Consider the following 18,647-nt stretch of genomic DNA (forward strand, 5'->3'; position numbering starts at 1 on the left):
AGAACTGACTCAGCAGTACTTAGCAACACAAATACAGAGATAATCTTAGAACTTTCATAAAGGGTGTGTGCCTAAACTTAACTTGTAGATTGATTGTTTGGAACCCATCTACTATTTCCTAAAATACATCATGTGGTAAATGGTGATTAGGGTGAACAGCTCACAGTTCAGTTCAAGAAAGTATTACTGAAGTAAAGTACCAATAATACCATTCAATTTTACATGGTCACTATTGATAGTATTGCTTTCATTCATGTATTGATGAAAAAAATAAAGTTGAGTCATCAAACTTGCCCCATCAAAACTGCACTCACTTAGTGGTTAACTCTAAATGATGGCAAATACACTATGTCTTGGTAGCCTAGTGGGTGGGTTACATGTGGGCTGCTAGCCCCAAGGTCAGCAGTTTAAGTCCACCAGCCAGCCGCTCCATAGGAGAAAGATGTGACTTTCTGCTCTCAAAAGATATACCGCCTCAGAAACCCTAGGAGTTCCTAGGAGTCAGAATCAACTCACTGGCGCACAACAACTCTCTTAAGAGCAGCGTGTTAACTTTCTCTTATCACCTTCACCTTTGTAAGAAATTATTCCTATATTTTCTGAGTTGATGAGCAAAAATTGGGGAGATGTGTGTTTGGAGATTTAAGGGTCAGATTTCTTGTTAAGGAATTCTTAAGTTGAGACTGCATATATTGAAAACCAGAGTATTGCTACAAAGTGGCAGCTATAAAACTCTCAGCTTCCAAAGTAGACGCTCTTTCAACAGTGGGTCCTTGCTTGGATGCATTCTGACTTCACAGACTGAGAGGTAAGAGCCACTGAGAAATATTCAGGAACATAAAGAGACAGACACATTTTCCAAATTGATTAACAGGTAGAAATGTAGGAGAGGTAATACGTCAGAAATAGGAATAAGTGAATGAAGCCAGGGGAGACAAGCTCAGTGTGTTCTATATCAGAAGTATTGGAAGATAAGGTAGAAAGAACCCGCTGTTTCTGAACTTTAATGTACAGACACGTTGCTTTGGTAAATTGATAAGATGCCGATTATGATTTAATTGGTCAGTGATGGGGTCTGAGCTTTTAACATTTCTAATAAATTATGGGTGCAGACCAGACTTCGAATATCAAGGGCTGAGAACAAACTGGAGAGGAGGAACAAAGCACTCAGAGAAATACTTGTTTATATAGTTGCAGATATTTGAGTTGTGCTTCCAGGTAATGTAAACTTATAAATTAGAGCAATTTCAAAATAAAATTAGGGAACCAAACTAGGAATGGAGAGAAAAATTATCTATAGCATGCCATATACATAGTAGATATCCAGTAAGTGCGTATTGGTGAATGATTTTTAAAGAAATCTATGATAGTTGTAAGTTTAAAAAATATACTTAGAGCTACCAAATGGTTCAGAAACTTTATAGATGGAAGAAAATAATTAAGAGTTGGGACCAGGGATGATAGGATAGGATCATTGCTATTGGCCCTAATAAAAATGTTAGATAGTTGTATAACTTTTTAGCTTAGTTATTATAACTAGGTAATATCATAATGCAAGTTATTTAAAAATATTTTTGTTACTAATTTCTTATAGCTAAATTTATTTTTCATTTGTTATCAGCGTTATGTTTGGTGGAAGAAAAGTTTGGAGGTTTGGACAAAAGATCATCCATTTCCTATTGACATAGATTACATGATCAGTGATACCCTAGAACTGCTAAGACCAAAGATCAAACTCTGTAATTCTCTGGAAGAATCCATCAGGCAGGTACACGACTTGGAACAAGAATTCTTAATAAAACTAGGTAAGCAGATAATATAGAAAGAAAATGAAGGTGATACTTGGCAGATTGTTTCTAGAATTTGCTTTGTAATGTTATCAAGTTGAGTTAACATTTGTATGCATTCTGTCTTTAATGTTGAGCATTATGTAACAATCCTAGGTAACGTCTTTGTGGCTACTTATTGATTTTATTAAATTATCTCAAATTGGAGGAAAGCTGTCGCATAGGGCTGGAAGCCAGTATAGTAATAGGAAAATGTAATCTTTCTTAAATTGTAGAATTTTTGGTTACTAATGTAAAAATCCTGGTGTGATACTGTGGGCTAATGTACTGAACTGCAAAGTCAGTTTGAACTGTAAGGTCAGTGGTTCAAGCTCACCAGCTGCTCCTTGGAAACCCTATACAGGATTACTGTAGCTTGAAACTGACTCAACGGCACTTTACAACAGCCGTGTAAAATCCTGGAGTCTTGGTGTGGCTCTGTAGGATAAGCACTGGACTGCTAACTGCAAGGTCGGTGGTTCGTATCCACCAGCTGCTCCTTGGAAACCCTGTATAGGGTCACTATGAGTTGGATCCTGACTCAATGGCACTTAGCAATAGCAACCAACCTAAAGATTGGCAGTTTAAACCCATCCAGTGGTACCCTGGAAGAAAAATCTGGTGGTTTGCTTCTGTAAAGATTAAAACCATTGCCATCTCATTCACTGTGACTCGTAGTCATCCCAAGTGGCAAAGTCAAACTGTCCCATAGGGTTTCCAGAGCTGTATGAGTTGGCATCAACTTGACGGCATGTAACAACAGCAATAAACCTTTACAGAAGACTCCTGTATGGCACTCTAGGATGGATAAGCACTGGACTGCTAATTGCAAGGTTGGTCTTTCAAACCCACCAGCTGCTCCTTGGAAACGCTATGCAGGGTCACTATGAGTCAGAACCGACTTGACGACACTTAACAGCCTTTACATAAGCAGACTGCCACATCTTTCTCCCACAAAATGGTTGCTGGGTTCCAACTGCCAACCTTTTGGTCACCAGACCAAGGATGGAGCCCAGAAAACTCCATGGAGCAGTTTCTGTTCTGTAACATATTGGGTTGTCATGTGTTGTAATCAACTTAGTACAGATAGGAGTTTTGTTTGGTTTTATTTTTTATGCATAAAATCTACTTCCAATGTATATTTGCAATGTATATTTTTAGCAGATACTATTTCTTAAGAGCAGGCTAGTAGAGGAGAGGGGCTACGTGTTAGAAATTTGGAACTCTCCTACAGAATTTCAGACCTTATTCATTGGCAGTTACCTCTGTTTCTAAGGACTAGCGAAAATAAATTCACTGCTACTAGTGAATTTATCTGTTACCTTCTCATATCCTATGATTGTTCTGGAAGAAGAGTTATCTTGTGAACAGCTCCCACAAGGGACTGTAGGAGAGACTAGCTTTGTTACTAGAAATAGCTGGAGCAAGAGTTAACCGTACTAATCTGGTTTGGTTCCTGATAGGTCCTAGCATGTTTTGTTGTAGTCATTTCAAAGTAACATATTTTCAAGCTATTAAGTTAATAGTCTTCATTAGGAGATCTTTACCTTTAACAAGTTATACTAGTTGTATAAGTTTACCGCATTGCCTCTGAAGAACTCCTCTTCATGTGAAGGCATGGAATTTGTGATTTTATTTTTTCCTCTGAAACTTTTTCTAAGATTATTATATCAAGCATATTAATAGGAATTACTTTATCTAAAGGTATATCCTAACAAAAACAGCAACAACATTTGAGCATTATATTTTAAGGTTCTACTTTTGATGTTAGGTGTCATTGAGTAGGTTCCAACTCAAAGCGGCCCTATGCACTGCAGGAATGAAACACTGCCCAGTCCTGCGCCAGCCTCACAGTTGAGTTCATTGCTGCTGCCACTGTGCTAACCCACCTCGTTATGCAAATATTAAATTTTCCTACTGCGGATCCCATGAAGGCATATTGATTCTTCCTGTTCTTTGAACTTTGTCCCAAGTTATCCACTTCCTTATCTTCTTTCTAGATTTCTAATGGTATAAGCAAAATGTTCATTTATTTGCTTATTTCATTTACTTTGTATGATTTGACATTGTATTAATCTTGTTTCCCAAAAATCTTTAAGACTGTTACTCTTTGTATAGTGGTCATGAGTAAAGATTAGTTTGGTAGCAATAACTAGGACACTTGTGCTTTGTCTTTTATAGCTCAAAGGACAGACTGAGTTATAGGACTTCCGGCTTCCTGTGAGGAGCCTGTTGTTGTTTAGAATGTGGGAAGGAAAAACAGGGCACTATTTAGCAACTAGAATCAGTATGCTTCCAAGTCTCTTCCATTCTCCCTCTGGTCTTAGAGTCTATAAATATCAGGAAGGAGGAATGCATTATTAAATCTCTAGTAACACTATTTCTTTTTTTTAGTCAAATTTGTCATGGTTTGTTATTTATTTTATTTTTTTTCTTAAATGTTTTATTGTGAATTATGTGATAGTTTACATGGGAGAACATTAGTTTTACATTCATTCTATCGTATATTGTCTCATTGACATGGTTACAATCCCCTCCATGCAATCCTTCCCCCGTACCCCCCAGATCTTCAGCACACAGTCGCTTTCCCTCTCTGGATCTAAAGTCTCCAGCTGCTCCATCGCTCCACGTCATCATCTCTGGCTCCATTTCAGGTATCACTGCTTCTCTGGGTAGGGTCCCGCTCTCTGCTGTTCTCCCTTGATGGTCCTAGGGACCTCTGCTCCTAGACTGAAAAGTTAATCACTCCCCTCCTTGCTATAAAATGTCTACTTTTACATTTCTGACCCTCACAGTCAGTCCTGATAACAATTATTCACTATTGTATCACAAGAGCCCTGTCTGCATTCATTGCATCAACCCTGCCTAGACAGATTGAATACTACTCACTGGAGACCCTCTGGATCTAGGTTCCCTCTTGAAAGCTTGTAAGCCAGTCACTTCTTGCCTTTGTCGCCTCCTGCCCCCCATTTTGGGTAGCCAGTGTCCAAGTTGCCCATCCCTGTCTACTCTGTGTGTGGAGGGGGTGGGAATGATTCTTGATGTAAGGACTGTAACACTATTTCTTATTTGAAGCCATACGATAATACAGTTAGTTATCTTGCCTTTGGTTATTTTCAATTATCGGAACATTCCATTATCTTATTACAATTTTATAACAACCCAATGCTAATATAATAAGTAAAAGGAGAAAACTAAAAACATTCCTTTGAATTTTTAACACAAAATTTATTATCTTTAAAATTAATTAATGTTCAGTGCAGAAAATTTGAAAAAAACACAACAAGAAAATGAAACCCACCAATAATTACATACCCAAAGATAATCATGTGTTTACATTTTCATATGAATATTCATCTGTTGTTTGTTGTTATTAAGTGCCGTAGAGTTGACTCCAACTCTCAGCGACCCTGCATAGGATTTCTGAGGCTTAAATATTCATGGCAGACTGGTGACCATGTTAGCCACTGATAAAGGGAAGTGAGGAAAAAAGAGCAATGAAGCTGCAAGCTAAGCCTTACCACATTCAATAGACTCCTGTGAACCTAAGTGGAGACCTGGTTGGCCAGCGGTATGGCAAGACCTGGGGATTCCTGGTCCCAGACCCAGTGACATAGCCACAGAGGACTAGAGTGGAGAGTGAAGTGTCCAGCTGATAAGAAGAGAAGGGTGTATGCACAAGAACACCCACACTTGTGGATAATACTCACTTGACCTGGCTTCATTGGCTGGATGATCAACTAGAAGAAGAAAGAAGAGTAAAAAAAAAGAGTAATCTGATACAATTTGATGAACTTGACCAACACCTTTGAATGCAGTAGCTCAAAAGGGGGAACAAATCTTTACAGTGAAGATCATTCTCACCCCCTTGATACACAGGGAGACGGGGATGGGCAACTTGGACATTGATTACCAAATTGTGGGGGGAGGCTACAAAGGCAAGAAGTGACTGGCTTACAAGCTTTGAAGAGGTAGTCTAGATCTAGGGGGCACAGAGGAGAGTGGAATCTCCCCTGAGTGGTGTCCAGTCTGTCTGGGCGGGGCTGATGAAAGGAAATGGGGATGGCACTCATGTGATACAATAGTGAATAATTGCTATCGGGACTGACTGTGAGGGTTGGAAATGTAAAGGTAGACGTTTTGTAGCAAAAGGAGGGGAGTGATTAACTTTGCAGTCCAGGAGCAGAGGTCCCTGGGGCCATCAGGGGAGAAGAGCAGAGTGCGGGATGCCAGAGATGGAGACAGAGTCAGTGACGTGGAGAGATGGAGCAGCTGGGGACTCTGGACCCAGAGAGGGAGAGGGCCTGTGTGCTGACGACCGGGAGGCAGGCTTGCAGGGTATACCATTTGGTTGGTTGATGATGCACAGAGGGGGTTGTAACCATTGCACTGAAATGGTATACAGTAGGATGAATGTAAAGCTAAGGTTCTTCCATGTAAACTATTGTATAGTTCACAACGAACCATTAAAAAAAAAAAAAAAAATATATATATATGTATATTTGAGGCAGCAAAAACACCTCATCTTTCTCATGTAGAGTACCTTGCAGGCTTGAACCTTAGACCTTGTAGTTTACAATCCAATGCTTATTACATATTCATCTATTCTTTAAAAATATTTTCAGATATACTTAGAGTTTAACAACTGATTTTTCTCCATTTAATGTATTATGAAATTTTAGATATTAAATATTTTTCTAAATCTTTTCTTTTAACTGTATTCTTTGTATGACTTTGACATCATTTATTTAATTCTGTTGTTGGATAGTTTGTTTCCAGATTTGCACAATTTAACATAATTGTGTTATTTTTGTGCACACCTCTGACTTAGACTAGACAGATAGAATTGTTGGTAGCCACGTTCTCTTTAAATTTAAGAACATACCAAATTTTTTGAATATTTGTGTGCTACCAGTATTATAATGGACAATATTATTTAATTCTATTTTGGAAGTTCTAGATAGTATTAAACAAATGAAGATAATAAGAGTTTACAAGATCATATGAATAAATTGTAAAGCAAAAGCTTATTTTATTAGAAATAAAACCAACAGGACAGAATAATAGGTCCAGAAATGGTTCTAACTAAAGGTAATTTTGTATCTGATGAACTGGAGACCTGGTGTGGCACTGTGGGATAAAGTACTGAAATACAAGGTCAATTTGAACCACAAGATCAGCATTTCAGACTCACCAGCCACTCTTTGGAAACCCTATACAGGGTCACTCTGAGTTGGAACTGACGCAGTGGCACTTAACAACAACAAAAATTTGATGAATTAGGATTATTTTAAAAAATGAGAGCAATAGGTAAGCATTTGGGGGAAATTGATATGGAGCCATATCTTATATGTGATGAACTTCAGAGGGATTAAAGAGTCAAATATTTACTTTTTAAAAATTAAAAATAGGTTTGATTATTAATCAAATGTTTGGAGAGGTGTTAATGTTCCCAAATTTTAAAAATGATAAAAGAAAGTACACAGGAGTAGACCGATTCCGGTATTTAAGACTTTTAAAGACTAGAAAATAACTAAAAGGGAAGATTGCATCCCAGCTTGGTTATTGTCACTGTTTAATGAGCATAGATAAATTGATAATAAAATTGACCATCCCAATATCTATTTGGGTTTGATGTAATTAAATAAGAGAGGGCAAGGCTGACTTGCAAACCACAAGGTCGGACTTGAAAGCCTCCAGCTGCTGCTCGGAAATCCTACACAGGGTCGCTATGAATCGGAACTGACTGGATGGCACTTAACAACAGCAACAACCTGTTTGCCAGAATGATGATGTTAAGTGCTGTCAAGTCTGTTCCGACTCCCAGTGACCCTGTAAAGGGTTTCCAAGGAGCTGCTGCCAGAATGATAAGGGGCACTGTTATTCCTATTTGACAAATGAATTGGTAAAGTCCAAATTAAAACACTAGGTAACTGGTCACGGCAGAATTTAAAAACTTTGCTCTCTCTCACATATTAAATATGTAGGCATATTTTTCAACATCTCTAGTAGCAGAGAAGTAGAAATTAAATTTGAAAGGAGGTATTGCAATATTAGCCTGTCTTTTGTGAGCAGGATAACTAGGGCACTGAGCATTTCAGGTTCCAGAGAACAGTATTAGATTTCAGTCCTCAAACACACTTAATTTTGACACATGTATTTTTAGTATTTTGCTCCTTAGATAGTTCATATTTTATTACATATACATTTTCATTTGCATTGTTAATTTTAAATGGGCAGTTTCATAGGGTTCAACAATTGGGTAATTATAGTTTGTTGTTGTTAAATGCCAGAGTCGGTTTTGACCCAGTGGAATTGTGTATAAGGTTTCTGAAGAGTGGCTGGTAAGCTTGTACTGCCAATCTCGTGGTTCAAATCGACTTTGCAGTCCACTGCATTAATCCACATCGCCATGACAGGACTCCAATTATATAGTTTAGCAAATGTGAAATAAAATATGAAGTGTTTTTGGAACTAACTTGAAAAACAAATGAACATATGTTTAAAATAGTATGTATTCTACGTTACAAATTAGAAGTACTATTATCAAATCAAAGCGATTTATGTATTATAGTTCTTCCAATAATGTGTATTTTAAGTAGATATAACAAAGATTTATATTATATCTCATGCCACATGAATTTTTCCTAACTAAGGTGTTATTCTGCTGAGAATGGTTACATTTGTAGAGTTAGATTTGACTTTAAATTTTCTGCCATTCATAACTCATATTTTGCTTCATAAATTCCAAATGAATAAATTGTTAAGTGGCATTGAGCCAGTTCCAACTCGTAGCGAACCTGTATAAGGTTTCTGAGGAGTGGCTGGTGGGTTTGAACCACCAACCTTGTGCTGTTCTTATAGTGCCACATAGATATGCTTATTTATTTATTAAGTAGTTGTTGTTAAATGCCATGGAGTCAGGTCCAAATCATAGGGACCCCAGTATAGGGTTTCTGAGGAGTGGGGGTTTCCAAGGAGCGGTTGGTGAGTTTGAACTGCCACTCTTGCGGTTCAAACCATTGCCAGGGAGAAAAAAAACTCACAAAACTATATTATGGAAAAGATCTTTTGTATTCTTCTCCCAGTCTTAATTCAATGATTTTCTTTTTAATTTTTAGAGATTTTTAAGTTTATTTAATATGTGAACTCCTTCATATATAGGGGCTATATCTTAGGTGCTGCTTCTTTGTTTATCTGAGACTGAGGTTAACAGGATAATCAGAGCATTAGGAGCACTCCAAAAGTGGGGAGAAAAGAAATACTCCTGTTTTGTTTTTGGCCAGGGGTTAAGAGATGTATCAGTGTTCTTTTGTGGAAATGAAAGTCTATATATATCGTTTTTAAGTGTTTCTCAAGTAGTTTTAAATTCCTTCTTTTCTGTTATTCTAAAATATGGCTGAGTGATCTTAATACATGCTTTTGACTGAAGAGGTATAATGTGGAAAACTAGTCTCTTTAAAATGTGTCTTAAGCTATTAAAATGTATTTTTCCATTTTCTCCTTATTTTAAGGGCTAGTAAATGACAAAGATTCCAAAGATTCTATGACAGAAGGAGAAAACCTTGAAGAGGATGAAGAAGAAGAAGAAAGGGGAGCTGAAACAGAAGAACAGTCTGGAAATGAAAGTGAAGTAAATGAACCAGAAGAAGAGGTGATGGCTTTTTATTTATAACAAATAGGTATATTTGTATAAGACTGTTTTGGTTACATGACCAAGATGTTTAAACTTGTAAAATAAGGTCCTTGTCTTAGTTTTATCACAGCAAATGTACCTACCATAATAGTATGTTTCTATTATTAAAATCCCTTGGTTAATTAAAGGTGTTGTTGAGAAGTAAGAAAATACAAACAACTTTTATTTAATAAGCAATTTTGAGGAAACATGGTTTGATTCCTTTATTTCTTTATTTCATCTTTGAACATAGACTTTTTAACCTACCCAAATATCAAAATTATTGGGTGGATATATCATTCTGCCTAATAGTTTTAATTATCTTCTTTTTTCTTCAAAATTTGTGTAAGTTTAAAAATTCCATCTAAAATAATGTGATGCCTGAGATTTGCTTCATAAGGTAGCAGTAGATTGGTGAGTGAATTAGGTGTACAGAAAAACCCCCAAAACTGATCATGAGCTCAACTGTGTGATTGGTATGAAGGATTTCATTATATTATTGTCTATTTATATGTGTTTAGAATTAAAGTTAAAAAACAGAAGTATAGAATAAGGAAGGGTAGCAGAAGAGCCCTAATGAAAATAAAATCTTAACCATGGAATTAGCACTTCATCACTGGTTTTAGTTTAATGTAAGTTTATAATCAATGTTTTGTTTTTTTAAAAATAATCATTATGATTTGGTGTTGCATGATTTTTTAAACCTTGGGTGGTTAGAGCATTTAGGAGAATGTGGTAATTTTAAAAATGCAACATTTGAAAAAAGTTTACATTTGTTATCAGTATTTAAATGTTTTGGGGAAATTCTAAAGATTTGTTTGAACAAATAGAATGTAAATATTTAGTTGGATGTTGTTAAGTGCTGTCGAGTTGGTTCCAACCCATAGGGACCCTGTAGAGTTTCCAAGGAGCGACTGGTGAGCTTTAACCACCAACCTTGCACTCCAAACTGACTTTGCAGTCTAGTGCATTAACCCATAGCACCACACCAGGACTCCTTGTTTTGGCTAATTTGGCTAGTGTTTACAGGCACTGAAAATATACTTTTAAATATTTATGTTATTAGAGCATAACTATTTATAATAATAACACTTTCTCTTTTTAACCATAGAGCCTTCTAAAAATAAATATTAAAAAATTATTGAAAATATAGAATGGAAACATGTTTCTATAATCGGTTTCTCATATTGCTTAGTTTTAAAAACTGAGGTTGTCATAGAAACATTCAGTAATACAATTTAAATCGGCTTATTAAGTATTTTATGGAGTCCTGGTGTAGGATAAGCACTTGACTGCAAGGTCGGATTGAACTGCAAGGTTGATGGTTCAGACTCTATTTAGGATTGCTGAGTCAGAACCGACTCAACAGCACTTAACAACAATTTAGTGTCTTACAGCAACAATGGGAAATGAGAGTATTTCCAGTTCATGTTTTTAGGCTAATCTTATGGTTGTCTTTAGATTTTGCTCACCACAGTAATTATATAAACAAGCGCTAGTAAAGCCAACATCCCCAATAAATGTGACATTAAAAAGTGATTCATTTTCTTATAAATTTCTTATTTGGAGAATTGTGATGTATTATATTTTCCCTTCTAGATGAGTTTTCTCCTTTTCAGAATTGAACTTTATGATTTTGAAAGTGTGTCATGTAAAATAATTTCTTATTTTTTTCAGTTTCAAAGTGAATATTGTTCATGAGAGATTCGTTTGCTAAATATAAATACAAACAAAATGCTCAGAAGGGCGATTCATATGACTGTGTCTGGGAAGAGAAATGAAAAGTGTAGAATAGTTTACTTCTTTGCTTCATGATCACCTCTTCCCATGACTACCTTTAAAACAGAGGGAGGAGAAGAAATTTTAAAGAGAGATAATGCATTAAATATGGAGTCCTGGTGTGGCACTGTGGGTTAATGCGCCAGACTTCAAAGCTGTTTGAACTGCAAGGTTGGTGGTTCAAGCTCACCAGTTGCTTCTCGGAAACCCTATACAGGTTCACTGTGGGTTGGAACTGACTCAACGGCACTTAACAACAACAATTAGAGTGTTGGGGAATATTCTCCAGTAATCTGCTCTACCTGAGAAAGAAAAGACCTAAAAGTTCAAGTCTGTAGAAAAATACTACTCATCTTGAGCTCCATTTCTTTCAAAATCAGAATATAACTTTAAAAATATTATGTAAATATTGTACTGAGACTAATTTTATGCAGCATTCATATAATTTATCAATAGATGCTTACGATTTATTATTATAATAGCGTTGTTGTTAAGTGCTGTCAATTCTGTTCCAACTCATAGCAACCCTGTATAGGTTTCCAAGGAGCAGCTGCTGTGTTTGAACTGCCAACTTTGTGGCTCAAACTGATCTTGCAGTACAGCCCATTAGCCTGCAGCGCCACACCAGGACTCCACAATTGCATTAATAATTGTTTATTGTACATTTATTACTCATGGTCATGATCTTAAGCACTATATTTATATTTCCACTTCTTTACTACCCTATAAGAAATAAGGCACACGAGTTAAGTGATTTGCCCAAGATTTCTTAGTAATAAGTGGCGAGCCAGTATTCAAACTTAAGGCAGTTTAACTTATGCTATACTGCGCTCCTGCTTTCCTTGGCCAGTTTACATTTTGTGGTCCATTGACCACTTCCTAATTCTACACCGTTACCCCAGTGTATAGTGAAATTGTTGTTGTTGTTAAGTGCCATCGAGTCGGTTCCGACCCATAGCGACCCTGTGCAGGGTTTCCGAGGGTGTAAGTCCTTACGGGAGTAGAAAGCCTCATCTTTCTCCCGCGGAGCAGCTGGTAGTTTTGAACTGCTGACCTTAAGGTTCGCAGCCCGATTCGTAACCACTACGCTACCAGAGCTCCTTGTATAGTGAAATTAGTACTAATGAAATTCTTGTTCAACATTTTAATTTAAAAAGTTAATGTATGTATATTCGTTGAGTACTTTATAAACAAAGGGTGAGGGGGAACTGTTACTGTATTTTAACTTAGTTTTTTTTTTTTTTTTAATAGAAAGTGTCTTAAGTAGTAAGAAATAATTAAACATTTCAAGGGCAAAAATAAGAGTTGTTGTTGTTGTTAAGTGCCGTCGAGTCGGTTCCGACCCATAGCGACCCTGTACAAGGTTTCTGAGGGTGTAAATCTTTACGGGAGTAGAAAGCCTCATCTTTCTCCCGCGGAGCAGCTGGTAGTTTAGAACTGCTGACCTTCAGGTTCGCAGCCCGATTTGTAACCACTACGCTACCAGAGAATACATTATTATGAAAAATTAAATATCAAAGTATTTATGTATTTTCTTGGAATGCTGCAATTTTAGAAACTCTCAAATTCTTCAAAATGTTTACTCAGCTGTACATAGTAAGAATAGTAAGTAATAATTGCAATAGGTTTTTCAAATTAATTGTAGCAGACACTAAATTATTAGAACAAATTTGAAGTCATACTCAGGAATGATTTCTCAATCTTGGCACAATGAGAGATAACTTTGCTTAGTGGGGTTTAAGGGTTGAAGGATAAACAAATAGAGTTTCACTTTGTGCTTTGCACCCCTTCAAAAGTCTGTTGGGGTTCTGCCCAATCTTATGTTTCAAAAAAGATTCCAGCTGATTAAAGGTTTGGAGGTTTTGACTGGGAAAGATGAGTAGTGGTGCTTGAAGGTCTTACATTAAGGAAAACAGAGTAGCTAACTCTTATGCCTAACAGGTATGTGTCCTTGGGCATGTCACTTAACCTTGAGCCTTAGTTTCAAGGTTCAGGAAATTGGCTCCTTGTTAAATTCAAGGAAGAGTTTTTAGAAAAAATCTTGGTATTATGAGATCAGTGGAAGATAGTGAAATGCTTTTTTAGATACTGGTGGTGGTATTTATATGCCGTGGAGTCAGTTCCAACTCATAGCAACCCTGTGTAGGGTCTCCAAGGCTGTACATCTTTACAGGTCAAGAAAGCCTCCACTTCTTCAAGGAGCAGGTGGTAGATTTGAACTGCTGACTTTTCAGGTAGCAGTACAGTTTATGCGGTATTTAATGTGGCCATTGCTTTCTCATTGTAAAACTATACAAATGACTACATGAAACTTGAGAAGAATAAAACAATTACACACAAATTTTAAAATCTTTTAAGAAATGCAACATTTAGAAACTCTTTTCAAAGCATTTTAATCTTCCATTAATGTTAAACAATTTCAGGAGGGTTCTGATGATGATGATGAAGGAGAGGAGGAAGAAGAAGAGAATACAGATTATCTTACAGATTCCAATAAAGAAAATGAAACTGATGAAGAGAACACTGTATGTATGGCTGAAAATTTAGCTTATTAAAATTACACACGATTTTCATAACGTTTGAATTCTAGCCATTGAGTTTTTGTTTCTTTAGATTACTGAAAATTATCTTTATGGAAATTCATTTTTAATTTATTTTCCTAGTAACATGTTCTTTTACTATTTAATGATGTTAAATATTGTACTAATTTCTAAGTTGTGAAAAGCTGTTTGTGTATATAGAAGGTTCTGCTATATAAAACATTACCATTAAAATTCTGATCTGAGTTTTTGTTTGGTTTTATTAAGGAGGTAATGATTAAAGGAGGTGGACTTAAGCATGTACCTTGTGTAGAAGACGAGGACTTCATTCAAGCTCTGGATAAAATGATGCTAGAAAATCTTCAGGTATTACATATTGTTCTTTTCCACAGAATCTTCTCAATATAAAATGTCACAACAGCATATTGAATTCTGGTTAATACTCTCCAAATATGTTTCTAGAGCAGCTTTTGTTTGTTTGTTTGTTTACACAGCTGCAAGTTGCCATACTTCTTGTAGCTCTTACCCTAATTCATGTATTATCTCTTTGTGGTAAAGTTGGAGAAACTGCAGGAAATATTAAACTTGGGACAGAATAATATAAATGTGCCAGTGTGGGCTGTTTTATTTCAAGTCGTATCTCTTTATTTTTATTACCTTACTTTGCAGTCCAACTTTATGGTAAATGAATATTTTGGGGAAATAGAATAAATTCTGAAGTTTAATTTCTTGTTTGAGTAACTGGTATGTAAGTATTTAGAGAAATAGTAGTTGCTTAGCGCACTGGTGTGGCACTGTAGGATAAGTACTAGATTGCTAACTGCAAAGTTGGCAGTTCAAACCCACCAGCTGCTCCTTGGAAACCCTTTACAGGTCATGGTCTCAGAACCAACTCGACAGCACTAAACAGCAATAACAGTGTGTATTAAAATGTTGTTAATTATTTAATGTATTCGTGTCATTAATAAGCTAGATTTAAAACGTAACAATTATTTATATTAATTAGATTTAGTTAAAAGTTAAATCATTAAGACTGTTTACTTCAATCATATATGTGTCTCTTGCTAAACCTTTTGGTGACTTGAAAAGAATGGTTTTTTGGTGCCGTCAAATAAAAGCCCCTTTGAAATAGGTTGAATAGAGAATGGGGAGGGAGGAAATGACATACTAGCTAAAACTCTTTTTAGATGTTTTGCTATAAATCGAAGAGAAATGGAGATGGAGAAGATCAAGAATTAAGAGTATAGTCTATGATTTTTTTTAAATGTTTTATTGTGAATTGTATGATAGTTTACATGGGAGAACATTAATTTTACATTCATTCTGTCGTATATCATTTCATTGCCATGGTTACAGTCCTTTCCATGCATCATCAAACAACCAAAGGGTATACCCTGCAAGCCTGCCCCCCTGGTCGTCAGCACACAGCCCTTCTCCCACTCTAGGTCTAAAGCCCCCAGCCGCTTCATCTCTCCATCTCTAGCCTCCATCTCTAGCATCACGGCTTCTCTGGGTAGGGTACCGCTCTCTGCTCTTCTACCTGATTGTCCCAGGGACCTCTGCTCCTAGATGGCAAAGTTAATCACTCCCCTCCTTGCTATAAAATGTCTGTCTTTACATTTCTAACCCTCACAATCAGTCCTGATAACAATTATTCACTATTGTATCACATGAGACCTATCGGCATTTCCTTTCATCAGCCCCGCCTAGACAGATTGTATACTACACAGAGGAGATTCTACCTTCTTCCACGCCCTCTGAATCTAGGTTCCCTCTTGAAAGCTTGTAAGCCAGTCACTTCTTGCCTTTGTAGCCCCCCCACTTTGGGTAGCCAATGTCCAAGTTGCCCATCCCTGTCTACTTTGCGTATGGAGGGGGTGGGAATGATCCTTGCTGTAAAAATTTGTTCCCTCTTTTGAGCTACTGCATCCATAGGTGTAGGTCAAGTTCATCAAATTGTATCAGATTAAGTTTTTTTTCGTCTTCTTTCTTCTAGTTGAGCTCTGATCATTCAGTCATTGCAGCCAGGTCAAATGGGTATTATCTGCAAGTGTGGATGTTCTTATGCATATGCCCTCTCTTCTTACCAGCTGGACGCTTCACTCTCCACACTTGTCCTCTGTGGCTATGTCACTGACTCTGGGTCCAAGAGTCCCCAGGTCTTGCCACAATGCTGGCCAACCAGGTCTCCACCCAGGTTCACAGGAGTCTATTGAATATTGTAGGGCTTTGCTTGCAGCTTTATTATGTTACTTGTGTCTTAAAAAAATAAATAACTGATGCTGATGAGTGATCCTTTAGAAAAGAATTATTTTTTCTTCTCTTGATGCTACTGAGACCAAAAGTGATGATAAAGTACAAATTAGCATTATAGGTATACCAGCTAGTCCAAACTGCTTCCTCCAAATATGTTAAAATAATGTTTCTTTGTATATTCAGAAAGCTCTTAATGTATAAAGTCTTAAATTCATTTCATATAGTAAGTAGCCTAAGTCTTCATATAATTAAAAATATATTCAATCCCTTTGAGGAGAAAATTAATAAGTTCTTTAACTTTTCCTGTCTTGCATGAGTTAATAGTCATTTACTCAGGCATTCATTCATTTAGCAGATCTTTATTTACTAATAAAGATTTGTGCCCAGCATGATAACAGCAGGGTAAGTATAAGTATAAAGTACTAACAGACATGACTTTTGTCCTTATAGGTGATAGTTTTATGGGAAAGGTAGATATTTAAGAAGTTACCAAAGAGATACTTAATTAAAAAAAAAATAGTAGAGAGTAAGACAAGGGCCCTATTTAGATAGGGTAGTCAGGGAAGACATCTTTGAGATAATGCATTTTAGATACAAATAAGATATATCCATCTAGGTAAAAAACAAGGGGGCGGAGGCAGGGCGGTAATATGGGAATGGTATGTACAAAGGGCCTGCAGCAGAAAAAGAACTTGTCATTTTTTGAAAAACTGAAAGAAGTTCAGTATTAATAGAACTTAATCATGTGTAGAGGCATTTAGGGAAAGGTGTGACATGTGTCTATGTGGAAGTGGTTGGCAGGGTATTGTAATTAAGATAACATCTAGGATAGTAGAAGGGTTCATAGAGAGAAGCCTGGATTTGAAAGCTATTTAGGAGGTAGAGTGAACTGGATTGATTTGGAGCTTGATTATTGAGTAAGGTAATGTGTGGGAGGAGAGTCAAAAGATGATTCTAAGTTGTCTAGCTTGGATCACTATATATGTCAGAAGAAATGAAAAAGAGCAAGTAACAATTCAGCTTTGACCATCTGTGAGATGTTAAAATAGAAATGTATGGAGATCAGAAGACATTTGTGAAGTGAAGACATAAATATGGTTTCATAAATTGTTAAGTCCTGTTGAATCGCCGTAGAATATGGTAGTTAGAGCATATTTAATGCCTTGGAAACAAATGAATCAGAAGTAGAGTGTGAAGAAAGGAGAGTCAGGTTAGAATTGGGCCCCATGAAACTCCATCATTAAAAAATAAGGGGAAAATGTTAATGAAGTCAAAGGGAATTTCTTTTGATAGGGTACAATAATTGTTGTTATTGGGAGTTCTTGAAGAAGTGATCTAGAAAAACAGGAAGATCTGATCTGAGGAGAGAAGTTTGAACTCACCTTTTTGCAGGAGTTGTATTCACTATGATGTTGTGTGATGTTGAGTCAGTTCTTTCTAGGCTTCTGAGAGCTGATGTGTTTGAACTGCTAGCCTTGTAGTTAGCAGTCCAGTGCTTATCACATAGTGCTATACCTCAGCTCGTATTTAGTATTGTGGTGGTGTGTCATTGAGTCATTTCAGGCTCACAAGGCTGTAAATCTTTATGGGAATAGAAAATCTCATCTTTCTAGATCACTTCTTAAAACTACTGACCTTTCAGTTAGCAGCTCAATTTTAACCCGCTACAAGAGCCCCTTTGTATTTATAATGGTGGTGGTGGTGGTGATTTGCCTTCTAGTCGGTTCCGACTCATAACGACCCTCTGTTTAGGGTTTCTGGGACTGTAAATCTTTACAAGAGCAGAAAGCCTCATCTTTCTTCCACGGAGCTGCTGGTGAATTCAAACTGCTGGCCTTGTGGTTAGCAGCCCAATTCGTAACCCACTGTACTACTAAAGCTCCTTTGTATTTAGTATGGTGGTGGTTGTGTGTCACCAAGTCATATATTAGAGAAGAATTTAATCATATATTAGTGGTGGTAGTGGTGTACTGTGGACTCAGTTCCAACTTAGAGCAACCTTGTATAAGGTTTCTGAGGCTGTAAGTCTTTGCGAGAGCAGAAAGCTTCATCTTTCTTCCGTGGAACCGCTGGTAGTTTCGAACTGCTGACCTTGAGGTTAGCAGCCCAGCTCGTAACTACTATGCCACATTTTTTTTTTTTCTTAAATGTTTTATTGTGAATTATGTGATAGTTTACATGGGAGAACATTAGTTTTACATTCATTCTATCGTTTATTTTTTCATTTCCATGGTTACAAACCCCTCCATGCAATCCTTCCCCCGTACCCGCCAGGTCTTCAGTACACAGTCGCTTCCCTTTCTGGATCTAAAGTCTCCAGCTGCCCCATCGCTCCATATCGTCTTTTCTGGCTCCATTTCAGGTGTCACTGCTTCTCTGGGTAGGGTCCCGCTCTCTGCTGTTCTCCCTTGATGGTCCTAGGGACCTCCGCTCCTAGACTGAAAAGTTAATCACTCCCCTCCTTGCTATAAAACGTTTACCTTTACATTTGTGACCCTCACAATCAGTCCTGATAACAATTATTCACTATTGTATCACAAGAGACCCGTCTGCATTTCATTGCATCAGCCC

At 36.9% G+C, this 18,647-nt stretch overlaps 1 protein-coding gene across 1 annotated transcript in view; it reads left to right on the forward strand.

Moving 5' to 3' along the window:
• Positions 1-18,647, forward strand: part of UPF2 (UPF2 regulator of nonsense transcripts homolog (yeast)) — a 144,137-nt gene that overhangs the window by 90,131 nt on the left and 35,359 nt on the right. The window contains exons 15-18 of the mRNA XM_006873166.1: positions 1,622-1,805; positions 9,341-9,480; positions 13,704-13,805; positions 14,088-14,186. Coding sequence (XP_006873228.1) covers positions 1,622-1,805; positions 9,341-9,480; positions 13,704-13,805; positions 14,088-14,186 — 525 coding nt within the window. The remainder of the gene's footprint in view (positions 1-1,621; positions 1,806-9,340; positions 9,481-13,703; positions 13,806-14,087; positions 14,187-18,647) is intronic.

This window comes from Chrysochloris asiatica, unplaced genomic scaffold (genome assembly GCF_000296735.1).
Source record: "Chrysochloris asiatica unplaced genomic scaffold, ChrAsi1.0 scaffold00226, whole genome shotgun sequence".
In the NCBI taxonomy this organism is placed as follows: domain Eukaryota; kingdom Metazoa; phylum Chordata; class Mammalia; order Afrosoricida; family Chrysochloridae; genus Chrysochloris; species Chrysochloris asiatica.